General features: G+C 42.0%; 1 protein-coding gene across 1 annotated transcript in view; it reads right to left on the reverse strand.

The window, feature by feature from the left end:
• Positions 1-13,109, reverse strand: part of l(2)gl (LLGL domain-containing protein l(2)gl) — a 443,338-nt gene that overhangs the window by 172,892 nt on the left and 257,337 nt on the right. Inside the window, 1 exon segment of the mRNA XM_080274241.1 lies at positions 3,729-3,865. Within this exon segment, the coding sequence (XP_080130367.1) occupies positions 3,729-3,865 (137 nt within the window).

The raw sequence follows: 13,109 nt of genomic DNA on the forward strand, positions 1-13,109 counted from the left end.
TGCACTGCAGAAGTGGCCCACTTGATTCACCAAACCTACCATCACTCTCTCATTCTCTCCCGTGGACGCCATTTAGTGTGGACGTATCTGTGCCTTGTGCATTTGTGACCAACACAGTGGCTACCCCACTGTGAATTAGCCTGTGGCTCCCTGTGCCTGACGGGGAGCTGAGGTGGTGGAGATAGAGTAACCTTTGTGGGAGCCATTTGCCACCAGACCACACGGGATTAAGTGCACTGTACTGCATAGCGTACTACTCTACCCTCCATCGATGCCCATGCTAGGTAAGTACAATATGATTATAGTAATGTGGGGTCTCCTGATATGTGTCCAGAAAGTATCCAACCTTAGGCTCTGAAAAAAAAAAAGGCTAACCTATGAGCTTGGACACTAATACCCCTCAAAGTAGGCCCCTTATGACTTGACACACATAGCCCAGCATTCTTTCCACTGCCTGAATCATTTTTCAAAGTCGGTTTTTGGTATCTCCTGTTGGTGCTTCATCAAAATTGTCATGATCTCTTCTCTAGGATGAACATGGCTCATGACATGTTGGAGTGTGCAAATCGCAATCCAGACTTTCTGAAGACTGTTAGCACTGGATGTGAGACTTAGTTGTACGGGTATGGCCCAGAAACCAAGGCACATTTGTCGTAGTGAAAGCACGCAGGGCCACCTCATCCAAAAAATGCATGACAGGTCTCCACCAAGTGAAATGCACTCACATTTTGACAGCTTTTTTTGACTACCGTGGTGTTGTGCATCACGAATACACACCAGAATGTCAGACTGTCAACAAATATTACCATACCTCAATGTTATCCGTTCTCTTCGTGACGCAGTTCAATGGAGGAGACCAGACCTATGGAAAGCGGCAAGTTGGAAGCTGTACCATTATATCACCCCTGCCCATTCTTCTCAGCTGATTCATGAAATTTTGGCCAAGTACAACATCCAGCAGGTCAGCCAGGCTCCCTGCTCACCAGACATGGCTCCGTGTGACTTTTGGTTATTCCCCAAGCGCAAAACTCCGCTCAAGGGTTCCCAATTTGAGACGAGAAAAGAGATCATGATGAATGCGATGAAGCGCCTGTAAGAGATACTGAAAGTGACTTCTGAAAATATTTTAGGCAGTGGAAAGAAGGCTGGGGTACATGTGTCAAGTCAGAAGGGGCATACTTTGAGAGAGGATTAGTGTCCTAGCTCAGCAAGTTACTTATTTATTTTTTAGAGCCTAAGGTCAGATACCTTCTGGACAGACCTCATATGGTTAACAAAATGGGCCGCATATTGGAAATTTTGCATATCAGAAACCATTGAACCTATCTATCTATCTATTGCCAGATGCCACAATCCCATAAGGGGTGGCCATTAGACTTTGAGTTATTTATTTTACGAGGAGGGGCACTAACCCTCCACCAACCCACTTGTTGACACATAGGGAGCACGTATGAGTTGGTTATATGGTTATCACCCAGCGTTGTAAATAGTTTCTTGGCTTACAGGAAACCATTAGGCTTGTCACTCAATGTAAAGCCACCTGTAAAGGAAAGGAAAGCAATAAGAAGTGACAGGAAAGATGGGAAAAACAGGAAGAGAGGAGGGCAGGCACAGAAAAAGAATGATAAAGGCTAAAGAAGTAGGCAGCACTACATCAAGTGAGTGGATGATGGTCGCCACCACCTACCACAACCATTGAATCAACAGAAATAAATGTACACTGTTGACACCTCACCCCATCTTTGTCATTTACAGTACTTCCCCATTGTTGACTATCATTTTAAGAAAGACTTCTGCTCAAAGAAGGATAATAGAACTATGATTGTAGTGTGCTAGGTATTGCTCCATTAGTATAACTGCAGGATTAGCAACCTTACTGAGCCCGTCCACTTGCTGGCTTCCATAAGTCATGATGGTTTGTAAAATCTGCTCCTTGTACTTGAGAATGTTTCTCACTGTCGATTCAACTAAGCCAAGTTCACATCCAATGTTTGAGCTCCTTTTACCTTGCTAATTCAATTCTATAACCTTCATCTCCAAAGTGATCCTCTTATTCTTAGAATGATGTGGTGTGGTTATGATGTAACAGGTGAGCAAGAGCAGGTCTTGCACAATGCTAAAAGCACCACACACTATGCAAGCGAGGGATGGGCAGAAACAGACTGAAAGTCTTGAGACTTGACTTGAGAGACGCCATGAGGGAGGGAAAAGGCAGGAAACTGATCAGCCATCTGGTGGTGGCTTCGGATACTGCCATTTTGAGTGGAAACACTGTTTTTCCCTTGCTTTCAGACAATGGATTCACATTTTAGAATCACATTTCGCACATTAAAAAATTTGTTTTTTTTCATGAGTCGAGTTTGCATATTACAGTAGGTGTGTCACGTGCTGAGATCCCGCATATTAGGCAACCCCACTGTATGTACTGTATTGTTGTACTATGTGTACAGTACTCTATCAATACGTTTTGTATTTTATGCCTGATTTTAATCTTTTACTCATAGGTAACACTGTTGGAAAGTTTTTATGATAGAGGGTTGAAACAGACAGCTTAGGGTAGTGACACATTATCTGGCTCAATGGCAAATGGACAGCTGATTGGGGATACTGACGCAGTATCTGATGTTTCGCATTATTCAGCATGGAGGTTGGTTGAATTATGCCAGATAACTGAGAGATTACTGTAACTGGGGGAAAGTCAGGTTCATTAAAGTTGAAAGTTCGTTAAATCCGAGGGTCCCACCCTTAGGTGGGAATTCAAGAACGTGTTTGAAAATAAACGAGTACAATATCAGACTCTAGTACTAAAAATGAGAGCTACATCTAATTTACACTAACCAGGCCTATTAATTTATCCTTTTGTAGCTTGTTCAACATCCTTGTCAGAGCATTTCTTATGAATAGTACAGTATTATTGTACTACAATCTGTTATTACAACTCAGCAAACACTTTGGGAAAATTCAGGCTACGGTGGAGTAAAATGGATAGGAAATACAGGCACTGCAACCCATTATGCCCCATTCAATGACCACTGTCCATTATGGCCAATAGAACATCAGGGGGCTCTGAGATATTCATTAAATCCAAAATCTGTTATCTTAATGTTCACTATAGTGAGGGTCTACTCTATAATCCGAGGTGGTTCACTAAATCCAAAATAACCTAAATCGTAAACAGTAAGTAAAGAGGAATCACTAAACTATTAGATGTTATTGCTGCTGCTGTGGCCCCAGACTAACTTATACTTGAACCCAGAAGATTGCCAGCTGATGCTTACAGGCCACCATCCTCTTTTGGGTGGATAGGGAGGAAGGTAAGAGAAATCTTTATTGGTGTTACTGAATGAAATGGCTCTATCCAGAACTAATAGTGATTATAAAAACATACAACCATAAGTATAGCTGGGGGACAAACGTTTGCCCAACATTCCATCTCTACTTCTTCTTCTTCTTTTTACTTTCCTCTGCTGGCTAATATTTCAAAACTGAGAGAAGAGTTGACATGTTTCCCTGCTAGTACATGATGCTCTCTTATATGATGTGGTTGAGAGGAGAGTGACTGACAGGCAGTAAGTGTATCCATCCATCCAGTGAAAACAGAGTAAAACAGTAGGTGAACATTTGCCTCTCACTATACAGTACACAAGTACAGTAACAGAAAAGCCAGAAACAATGCAATATGGCACAGGCTGAGAGAACACGTAACTGAGATACTGGATGATACTCACTGTTGGCAATGAAGCACTTGGTGAGGTGGAGACAGCGAACCATGGAGCCAATGTAGTCACTGGCCTGGGACCTCGCCTCAACCGCCCGCTCCACCGGTCTCACTCCATCCTCCGTGTCCCCTCCACCTCCACCGGTACTAGCAAAGGGCAGGGTGAAGGTTAGCCTACGACTCAGGGCGCTAGCGTGGCTGCTCACTACCTTACGTGCTATCTCAGGAGTTGAACGCAAGCTGTGCAATTCTAAGACTAGTGAACCACGCTCTGAGGAAGGGGACAGGGGAACTTCTAGGATAGGCTTAGAAGGCTGAAGGGAAGGGCTAGGGGGTGCTGAAGAAGGGGCAGGAGGAGCCAGAGAAAGGTTAGGGGGTTCAGATGACTGGGGAGGAGGCACTGTGGAAGGAGGAGGAGGAGGAGGAAGTGTGGAAAGGGGGGGAGGATCTACAGAAGAGCTGGGAGGGGCTGAGGAATGGCTAGGAGGGGCCAGGGCTGAGGACAATGCTAATGGGACCTGGGGTGCTGCAGGAACAGTAGGGGTGTCATCTATGTAGGTGCTGATGCTGGGGTGACGTGCCTCTATATCCGAAACTTCTACCGGTGCTTCCTGGAGGTCCAGAGTTGCTGGAGGGGCACTGATCCGCTTGCTCTCCTGCCCACGCTTGCTAAATGGACGCAAAATTACCTCACTGCTCTGCCTCAAGAATCTCTTCAGTTTATAACCAGGTTGTTCTTTGGTGGACTCCTCCTCAAGTTCAGTGCTAGGGCCTTGTTCAGGTTCTGACTTGGCTTCAGATTTGGATTCTGGTTTGGTTCCTGTTTCAGCTTCTTCCTCAACTACTTCCTCCTTTCCAGTTTTCTTTTTGGCTTCCTCTGTCTCTTGTCGACGCCTAAAACTTGCAAAGTAATGATGGAGTGTACGCTTCTGTTTTTCCCTATCTGGTGTGATGCCAAGAGGCTCAGTGGAGGGTGTGTCTGGGGATCTAACAGTAGGCTGATCTGGGCTGGCCTTCTGTTCACTCTGACTTCGTGTCCACAGTCTTCGAGGTCTTTTAAATGCCAGTGACTTAGACTGGGGTTCCTTGTCCTCATTAGGAGGCTGGTCAGATTCTGGAGACCTCACAACCTCCTCACTAACTGCTGGACGTTGACGGAATGCAAGTCTCAATTTCTGACGCCTGGAGAGGATGGATTCAAGAACTGGGGACTGACTGGGGGTTGCCCTGGGTTCAGATAGGGGTGAGCGGTCTCTGCTTGGGGTCTGGGAACGCCTAAACAACCTCCGCAATGACCCTTCCTTTGACTCACTTGGCTCAACTCCCTCATCTTTGGCTCTTTCTTCAGGTTTGGCTTCCTCCTCAAACTTTGCTGTCCCTTCACCTGGATCTCGGTGCATCCACTCACGGAATCGCTCGAGTCCAGTCTTAAGAGAAGATGTGGGTGACGTTGCAGAAAGCTGCCGAGATGATTCAGAGTCTTTCTCAGTTGGGGTTCCAACTTCCTGTTTCTTAGTACTGACACGGAACCTCTTTGGAGTGACATAGTACAAGAAGGGTAGTGGCTCCACAGGTGATGGTTCATCAGACTCATCTTTAGCCTTCATCTTCTTCTTGTTCTTTCTTGTCTTACTGCCCAACGAACTTCCACCCTCCTCTTCCTCATCATCATGCTCTTCTTCCTCTTCCAATACTTGCTCCTCTATCACTATATCCTCATCATCATCTGCCTCCTCAATTACATCATCTTGGCTGATGTTGACATTTTCAGGGGTTGATAAAGGAGCCCCTTCCTCCCTTCCACCTCTGCCACTCTCCCCTCTCCCCTCCTCCTCCTGCCCCTCTCCCCCTTCCTCCACCTCCTCCTCCTCCTCACTGGCATCAAATATCTCCTCACCCACACCCAAGTCATAGTCATCCTGCTCATCTGGGCTGCATGAAAATGAAGAAGTAACAGAGTCAAAATACTTCAAAGGATTTCAAAGTAGTTCTACATAAGAACTATGAAAAATGTTGCCAACAGAGAGGGATGGGGATCACAATTCACAGAAAAGGAAAGGTGTCTGCCTATTAATTTTTAGTCTAAGAAGATTTGATAAGATTTTTTTTTTTTTTTTCCATCAACAAAAACAACACATCAAAAATATAGTAATTACCATGATGAAAAACTGCTTATCATTAGGGATAAACACTTACATATAATACTCACAAACTATATACTGCATACTATAAAAAGACAAATAACTCACCTACCAAAATGTATTAGTACTATAATCAACTAATCATACAGTATATTCACCTGCTTCAGATGAAAACACTACATATCCTAATACCATATGCTTTAAATTCAGTCCATACAAGAAAATAAATCTGGCTTTTGCCAAATCCAATAATCCAAAATCCTTTCATAAATTATGAGCAAATATAAAACCCTCAGTGTCATAATGGAGAAACAGCCAACTGCTGTGCTTCTTTAGTTAAAAAGTTTATTCTAAATGATACAGTGGTACTTTAGGAAATGTGTTACTATTTAGCTGTGTGAATGTGAGTGTCAGAGATGGAACAACTGAGATCCATCACTTGAATGACATAGTAGCGCAGCCCTTTACTATATCAAGCTTGGTTCAAGTCAAAGAAAAATATCACTGTACAGTAGTAAGGTGTAATCAGCTCCTCTCTCTCTCTCTCTCTCTCTCTCCCCTCGTGTGTGTGTGTGTGTGTGTGTGTGTGTTCTTACCTAACTGTATCTTTACAGGAATAAGTCAAGCTCGTACTGTACCGTGTCTTAAACCATTTTTATCGTACATATCCTTAAATTTATGAACTGTTTTGGCACACACTATTTCATTCGGTAGTGCATTCCACTGATCAATTGCCCTATTTGGGAAACTAAATTTCCTTACATCTTTATCGCCCTCTTTTTTATGCAGTTTTTTGCAGTGTCCTCTTGCTGACGCATCCCCATAGCTTATGTAATCATTTATGTCAATTTTCTCCTTCCCTGATATGTATTTATATAGAATAATCATGTCTCCTCTTTTCCTTCTCTCCTGTAGTGTATGTAGATTCAGTTTTTCTAGTCTTTCTTCATAGCTTAGTTCCCTTAAGCTTGGTACTCATCTTGTAGCGGCCCTTTGACCTTTTCAATCTTATCTATGTGTTTCTTGAGATGAGGATTCCAGACTACTGATCCATACTCAAAGGCTGGTGTGATGAATAATGTTATTATTTTTCTTAGCATGTCTTCATTTACGTATGTGAATGCTATTCTCATATTTGGAAGCAATGTATACATGTTCCATACCCTCTCACTGATGTGGTCAGCTGGAGATAGTCTGTTATTGATAATCACACCTAGGTCCTTCTCTCTTTCTGATGTGTGTAGAGTTTTATTTCCTAACTTATAATCCCAATCAGGTCTTCTTCCACTTTTATCAAACTTGATTGCGGGACTCTTGTCCACATTGAAATCCATTTGCCAAGTATTGCTCCATTCATGAAGTTAGTTTAATTCTTCTTGTTGCTCTTTACAAGAGTCTGCATTAGTAATTCTCCTTTGTATTTTTGCATCATCAGCAAACATATTTAGATTTTGTTTCCAATGTGGCTATCTATATCATTTACATACACTAAAAACATAATTGGTGCGAGCACTGAGCCCTGTGGAACTCCACTAGTCACTTCCCTCCATGATGGGTAATTTCCCCTTAGTACTAATCTCACTTCTCTTTTTTTGAGAAAATCTTGCATCCAACAATACAGTTTGCCTCGGATTCCTCCTTGATGGTACAGTTTCCATAAAAGTCTTTGGTGCAGTACTCTGTCAAATGCTTTCTTGAAATCTAAATAGATACTGTCCACCCATCCTTCTTTTTTCTGTAATGTTTCTGTTACTCTTATCATAGTAGCTCAATAGATTATTAACACATGATCTTCCCGTTCTGAAACCAAACTGTCTGTTATCATATTGTGTTCTTCTAGATGATTTACTCAAACTTTTCTTATCAGCTTTTCTAATACCTTGCTTACAACACTGGTTAGTGATACTGGTCGGAAGTTGAGTGGATTTTGTCTATTCCTTTCCTTGAATAAGGGAACAATGTTTGCTTTTTTCCAAATATCAGGTAGTTTACCTTGTCCCAAGGATTCCTTGAAAATTAAAGATAATGGTTTACTTAATTTCTTTGCACATTCATGTTGCACCCAATATGAAATTTCATCAGGACCATTTGCTTTTCCTTTGCCTAATTACTTAACTCCTCCAGTATTTCTTTTTCTGATATTTGTATATCTGGTAGTATGTGTGGGCATACATGTTTCATATCATCTGTCTCAAAATTTTCTTCTTCTGTAAAAACTGATTGGAAATTCTTATTTAGTGCTTCACAAATATCCTCCTCTTGTGTATAGGTGATCCCCTCATCCATAATGGATTGTATTTTTTCTTTCACATTGGTTCTGCTTTGGATGTATTTTTAAAATAGCTTTGGTTGATCACTACTTTTATTTATGATGTCCTCCTCAAACTGTTTTTGGGTTTCTTTCCTTATTCTTGTATAATCGTTTCTTGCCTGTTTACAGTTGTTATATGCCCTTTCACTAATGTGTCTTCTGTATCTGTGCCACAACAAATCTATCTATCTGCCTATCGCCAGACGCCTCAATCCTGTAAGGGGTGGCCACAAACAATTTATCTCCATGTCGCCCTGTCCAATGCCACTTCACTGCCTTGCTTCCAGCTCACACCTCCCTCTCTCATATACCTCTCCACTCCATTCCTCCATCTCCCTATCCCCCCCCCCACCTCACTCACATTCATTTTCCTCATTAGTCTCTTGTTCTCCATCCTCTCCACATGGCCAAACCATCTCAACGTACTTCTAACGCATTCTATCACATCCACATCCACACCACAGTGCTCCTTCACTTCCTCATTTGCCAGTCTCTCTCCATGTAACTCCACATGCTCCTCTCTAATAACTCATTTCTAGTACAGTAATAATAATAATAATAATAATAATGCAATAACCCCCACCCCCACCACCACTACCGCCACCACCACCACCACCACCATTTCCACCACCACACCACCATCATCCAGACCTGAGTGAGGAGCAGCAATGTCCAGACAGCCAGCATTTGCCTGATTCAATGGAACATGTTTCCATTCACTCTCATTCTAGCCCTAAAAATACTAGCTCCATCAGATAGGCCAAAAAAAAAAAAAAAAAAAAAAAAATTTTACCACATTCTGAAGCTTCACATATACTATCTGAGAGTCAATCCAAACCTTGTCATGTTAAAAAGGGGTGCCAAATCCCTGGTTATGCGCTTCTCCGCACAAAATTCATCCAGTCAGCTCGGTCTCTGTCTGTCCCATAGCCTCGCCAACTTCCATACCTCTCATCCTCACACACTCATCCACCATATCCCTCCACCTTCTTCTTGGCCTACCTCACCTCCTCCCTCTTTCAAATTCGTTCATATATTCCTTTTTCAACATTCTACTGTCATCCATTCTCACCATATGGCCAAACCATCTCAGTACACTCTCTTCAAATCTGGTGTCCAGACTTCCTCACCCCGCATCTCTCATGAATCACATTATTCTGTATCCTATCAACTCTCTCTACTCCATATACCTTCCTCAACACTCCCCTCTCCACTTCTTTTACTTGACTTTTCATTTTCATGCAACACCATATTCCCACATCCGATATGTTAAAGTTGGCATTAACACTCCTTCATGTAAACCTCACACAGCTGCAACACTCACGCCTATGTTTTTTATTACAGCCTTCATAGCACCAGCTACTCTCCTTTCTTGTGTCACTTTACCTTCCACCTCCTTTGCACACTTTCCTCTCTTTTCTACCACTGTACCCAGCAATTTGAACTCTCTCACCAATTCCAGTCTTTCTACATTCACTGTAACATCACACTGGGAGTCACCTTCACTCACAATAACCATCACTTTACTCTTTTCTACATTTACTCTCAAGGCACAATGATCACAGACAGCTACAAAACTTTGCACTAGTCTATCAAGCTCTTGCCCAGAATTTGCAAGTAGCACTGCATCATCAGCATACACTAAATTTGAGACATTCCATCCAGTACCATTCATTACCAACGGCATCCCTCTTGCTGTTACTCATGTTTTTATTTCTCTCATCACCACATCCATATATATATATTGAACAACCATGGGAACATCACACAACCTTGTCGCACGCCTACAGTGATTGTGAACATTCACTTAGATGCCCATTTACTCTTACACATGCCTCACTACCATCATAAAAACTCTTGACGGCACCTAGCAGCTTACCATCTACACTGTACATGTGCAAAACCTTCCACAATCCTTCTCTGTCTACTTTGTTGCATGATCTTTCCAGATCCATAAATGCCATAAACTCCTTACTGTCCTTCTCACATGCCTTCTCCACTATCTGTCTCACTACAAATATCTGATCCACACATCCTCTGCCACTCCTAAAGCCACCCTGTTTGTCACTCACTAGGACTTCTGATCTTCTCATACGTTCTCTATATTAATTCTTCCATAAACCTTCCCTACCACACTCAATAAACTTATGCCACAAAAGTTTTTGCACTCACTTTGCTCACCTTTATTTTTGTACAGGGGTACAATCATTGCCTTTTTCCACTCTACTTGCAATTTCACTCATCAATGCCTTTTTACTTATCTCAAACAAGTACTTAACTCCACTCTCTCCACTACATTTAATCATCTCTGCATACACCTCATCAACCCCAGCTGCTTTCCCATTTTCCAGATGCGTAACAGCATTCTTCACCTCTGTGAGTGTCACATCCTGGCACTGCATTCCTTCTCTGTACACCCCTAAAACCAATCACGTTAATAGGCGCTCTGCTCTCTCTATTCCCATTCATCAGACTTTCAAAACATTCTTTCCATCTAGTCTTTATTTTATCCCCATAGGTTAATACTCTACCACTTACATCCTTCACACTTTCACATTTCTTTCCACTGTCATTTCTACATTTCCACACCTCTTTCCAGAATAACTTCCTATTTTCAGAGTAATATGCATTCATTTTTGTTCCTAGATCATCATTTACCTCCTTCTTTTACCTCTTCACCAGTCTCTTTACGTGCTTCTTGCTCTCAGTATATTCAGTTCTTATTTCAACTGAACCCCTGTCCTGTATCCACTCTAGCCACTTCTTCATCTTTTCCTCCACTGCTTTCTTAATCTCTTCATCCCACCATGCTGTACCTTTTGTCTTTGTTGTTACTCTTGCCATACCACACACTGCATTTACATTCCTAACTAAACAATCCCTATATGTATTCCACAGGCTGTCCAGATCCATTTCATTCCAATTCACTGATTCCAACTCCTCCCCTACTTTGGCCCTGTATTCATCTGCCACTTCTTTGATCCTCAGCTTCCCAACTTTTAGCCTCCCCTTCTGACTGCTCCTCGCTCTCTTGGTCCACCTCACTCTTCTCAGCTTGATCTTGCATACCACAATCATATGATATGAAAAACCTCCACATCTTCCTCTCCCTGCCCTCGTATCAGCAACACTACCCAGCACTAATCTCTCTTCGAGCACATAATCAATCAGGCTCCTTTTAACATGACTGCCATTCCCTCTATGCCAAGTAAATCTATAGTATATGCATCTTTGTGTCTGAAGTAAGAATTACAAATGCATAGCCTCCTTTCCTGACACATGTCCTTCAGTCGCTTTCCATTATCATTCTCTCCTGGTACACCATTATTACCCATTATATCATTCACAGGACCAGTGCCTACTCTCCCATTCATGTTGCCCATTACAAATACTTTATAACTCCTGGGTATTTCTCCTACTACTTCATCCAGCTCATCCCAAAACCTGTCTTTCTCTCTCTCACTCCTGTCATCACATGGTGCACACATTACAATCACTGCCACTTTAATCTTCTCAAACTTGACATACATACATCTTAAGCTGACACATTTGTAATCTCTCATTCCACTCTGCCATACTTCATTCATCAACAAGGCAACTCCTTCCTTGTATCTTCCTCGTCCATTCATGCCCGCTCTTACACACTTTACACCTTCCCACTCCTCCACTTCACATCCTTCCATCTTCGTTTTACACAATGACATCACGGCATATCTTGCACTCTTGAACCCATTCACCACTTCCACCCTTTTGCTCTCCTCATTCACACCACTCAAATTTCACATGGCCATGCAAATCTGTCCATTTGGTTGGGGCCCTGGGCAGGTTTTGGGCTCTGAGGCTCTCCGAAATGTTTGCCACAATTAAGTGATATAAGATCGGGGAATCTGAGGGAACTAAACCTGGTCAAAAATGCGGGTTATATGGTTACCACCCAGCATAGTAAATGGTTTCCTGGGTACAAGAAACCATTTAGCTTGTCACTCAATGTAGAGACCTCAAGGCAACACTACACTGAGTGAGTGGATGGTCGGTGCTCCCACCTACCACAATAATAATAATAATAATATTATGATTATTATCATTATTATTATTAATGATGATAATCTGGTTTTTGTTTCTCAAAAGTGCCCAGTTCTTCCTATGGAATTCACTTGTGGTTGAAACTCATTTACACTTTTACAATAATCGTACAAAAACTGTGATATCCCTCATATACAATACAGACTTCATTGGGGGTGGGAGGTGGGGGGATAGTGACAGCAATTAAATTCTATAACTGACCATCACATCACCTCTTCCCAAATCATAACTTCTTGAAAAGAGAAAGACATGATCTGCCCCATTAATGATTCAACAGGTGTCAACTGCCTCATGAATAACAACAGTTTATATATATAACCTTGAATATGAACAGAAGAAGCACCAATCAGAGAAAGATGCCTGATAAACAACTGCAGGCTCAAAAAGATGCAAGAAATCTTCACTTCTAAACATCACACCTGGGTGTACCCACAAAAGTTTTAACAATTATGCAAGATACTTTGGTTTGCAAAACCTTGAAAGTAATAAGACACAGGCTGAATTAAATCTCAGCCTTTACTGGCAACCAGTGCAACTCAATTAGAGAAGTGGTGGTCAATGATCTTGAGGTAAGGCTAAGGATAAGCCTTGCTGCTTTATTCAAAAGACTGAATTTTTCTTAACAGATTATTCAGGAGGCCAATCCATAGTAAATTACAATAATCAATATGAGACAAGACCATATTATGGGCCAGTGTTAAGTGGCAATGCCTATTCAGCAGATGTCTCACAGAGTACAGGTATCTGATGTGCAAATTAAAACCTCTGACAGCTTGAGAATAAAATACAAAACAAAGATGAAGCAGTGACACCAATCCACAGAGTCAGAGCATTATCAGTGTCACCATCCCTCCTG

This window comes from Coenobita brevimanus, chromosome 57 (assembly GCF_032717465.1).
Source record: "Coenobita brevimanus isolate Jiangsu-jjx chromosome 57, ASM3271746v2, whole genome shotgun sequence".
In the NCBI taxonomy this organism is placed as follows: Eukaryota; Metazoa; Arthropoda; class Malacostraca; order Decapoda; family Coenobitidae; genus Coenobita; species Coenobita brevimanus.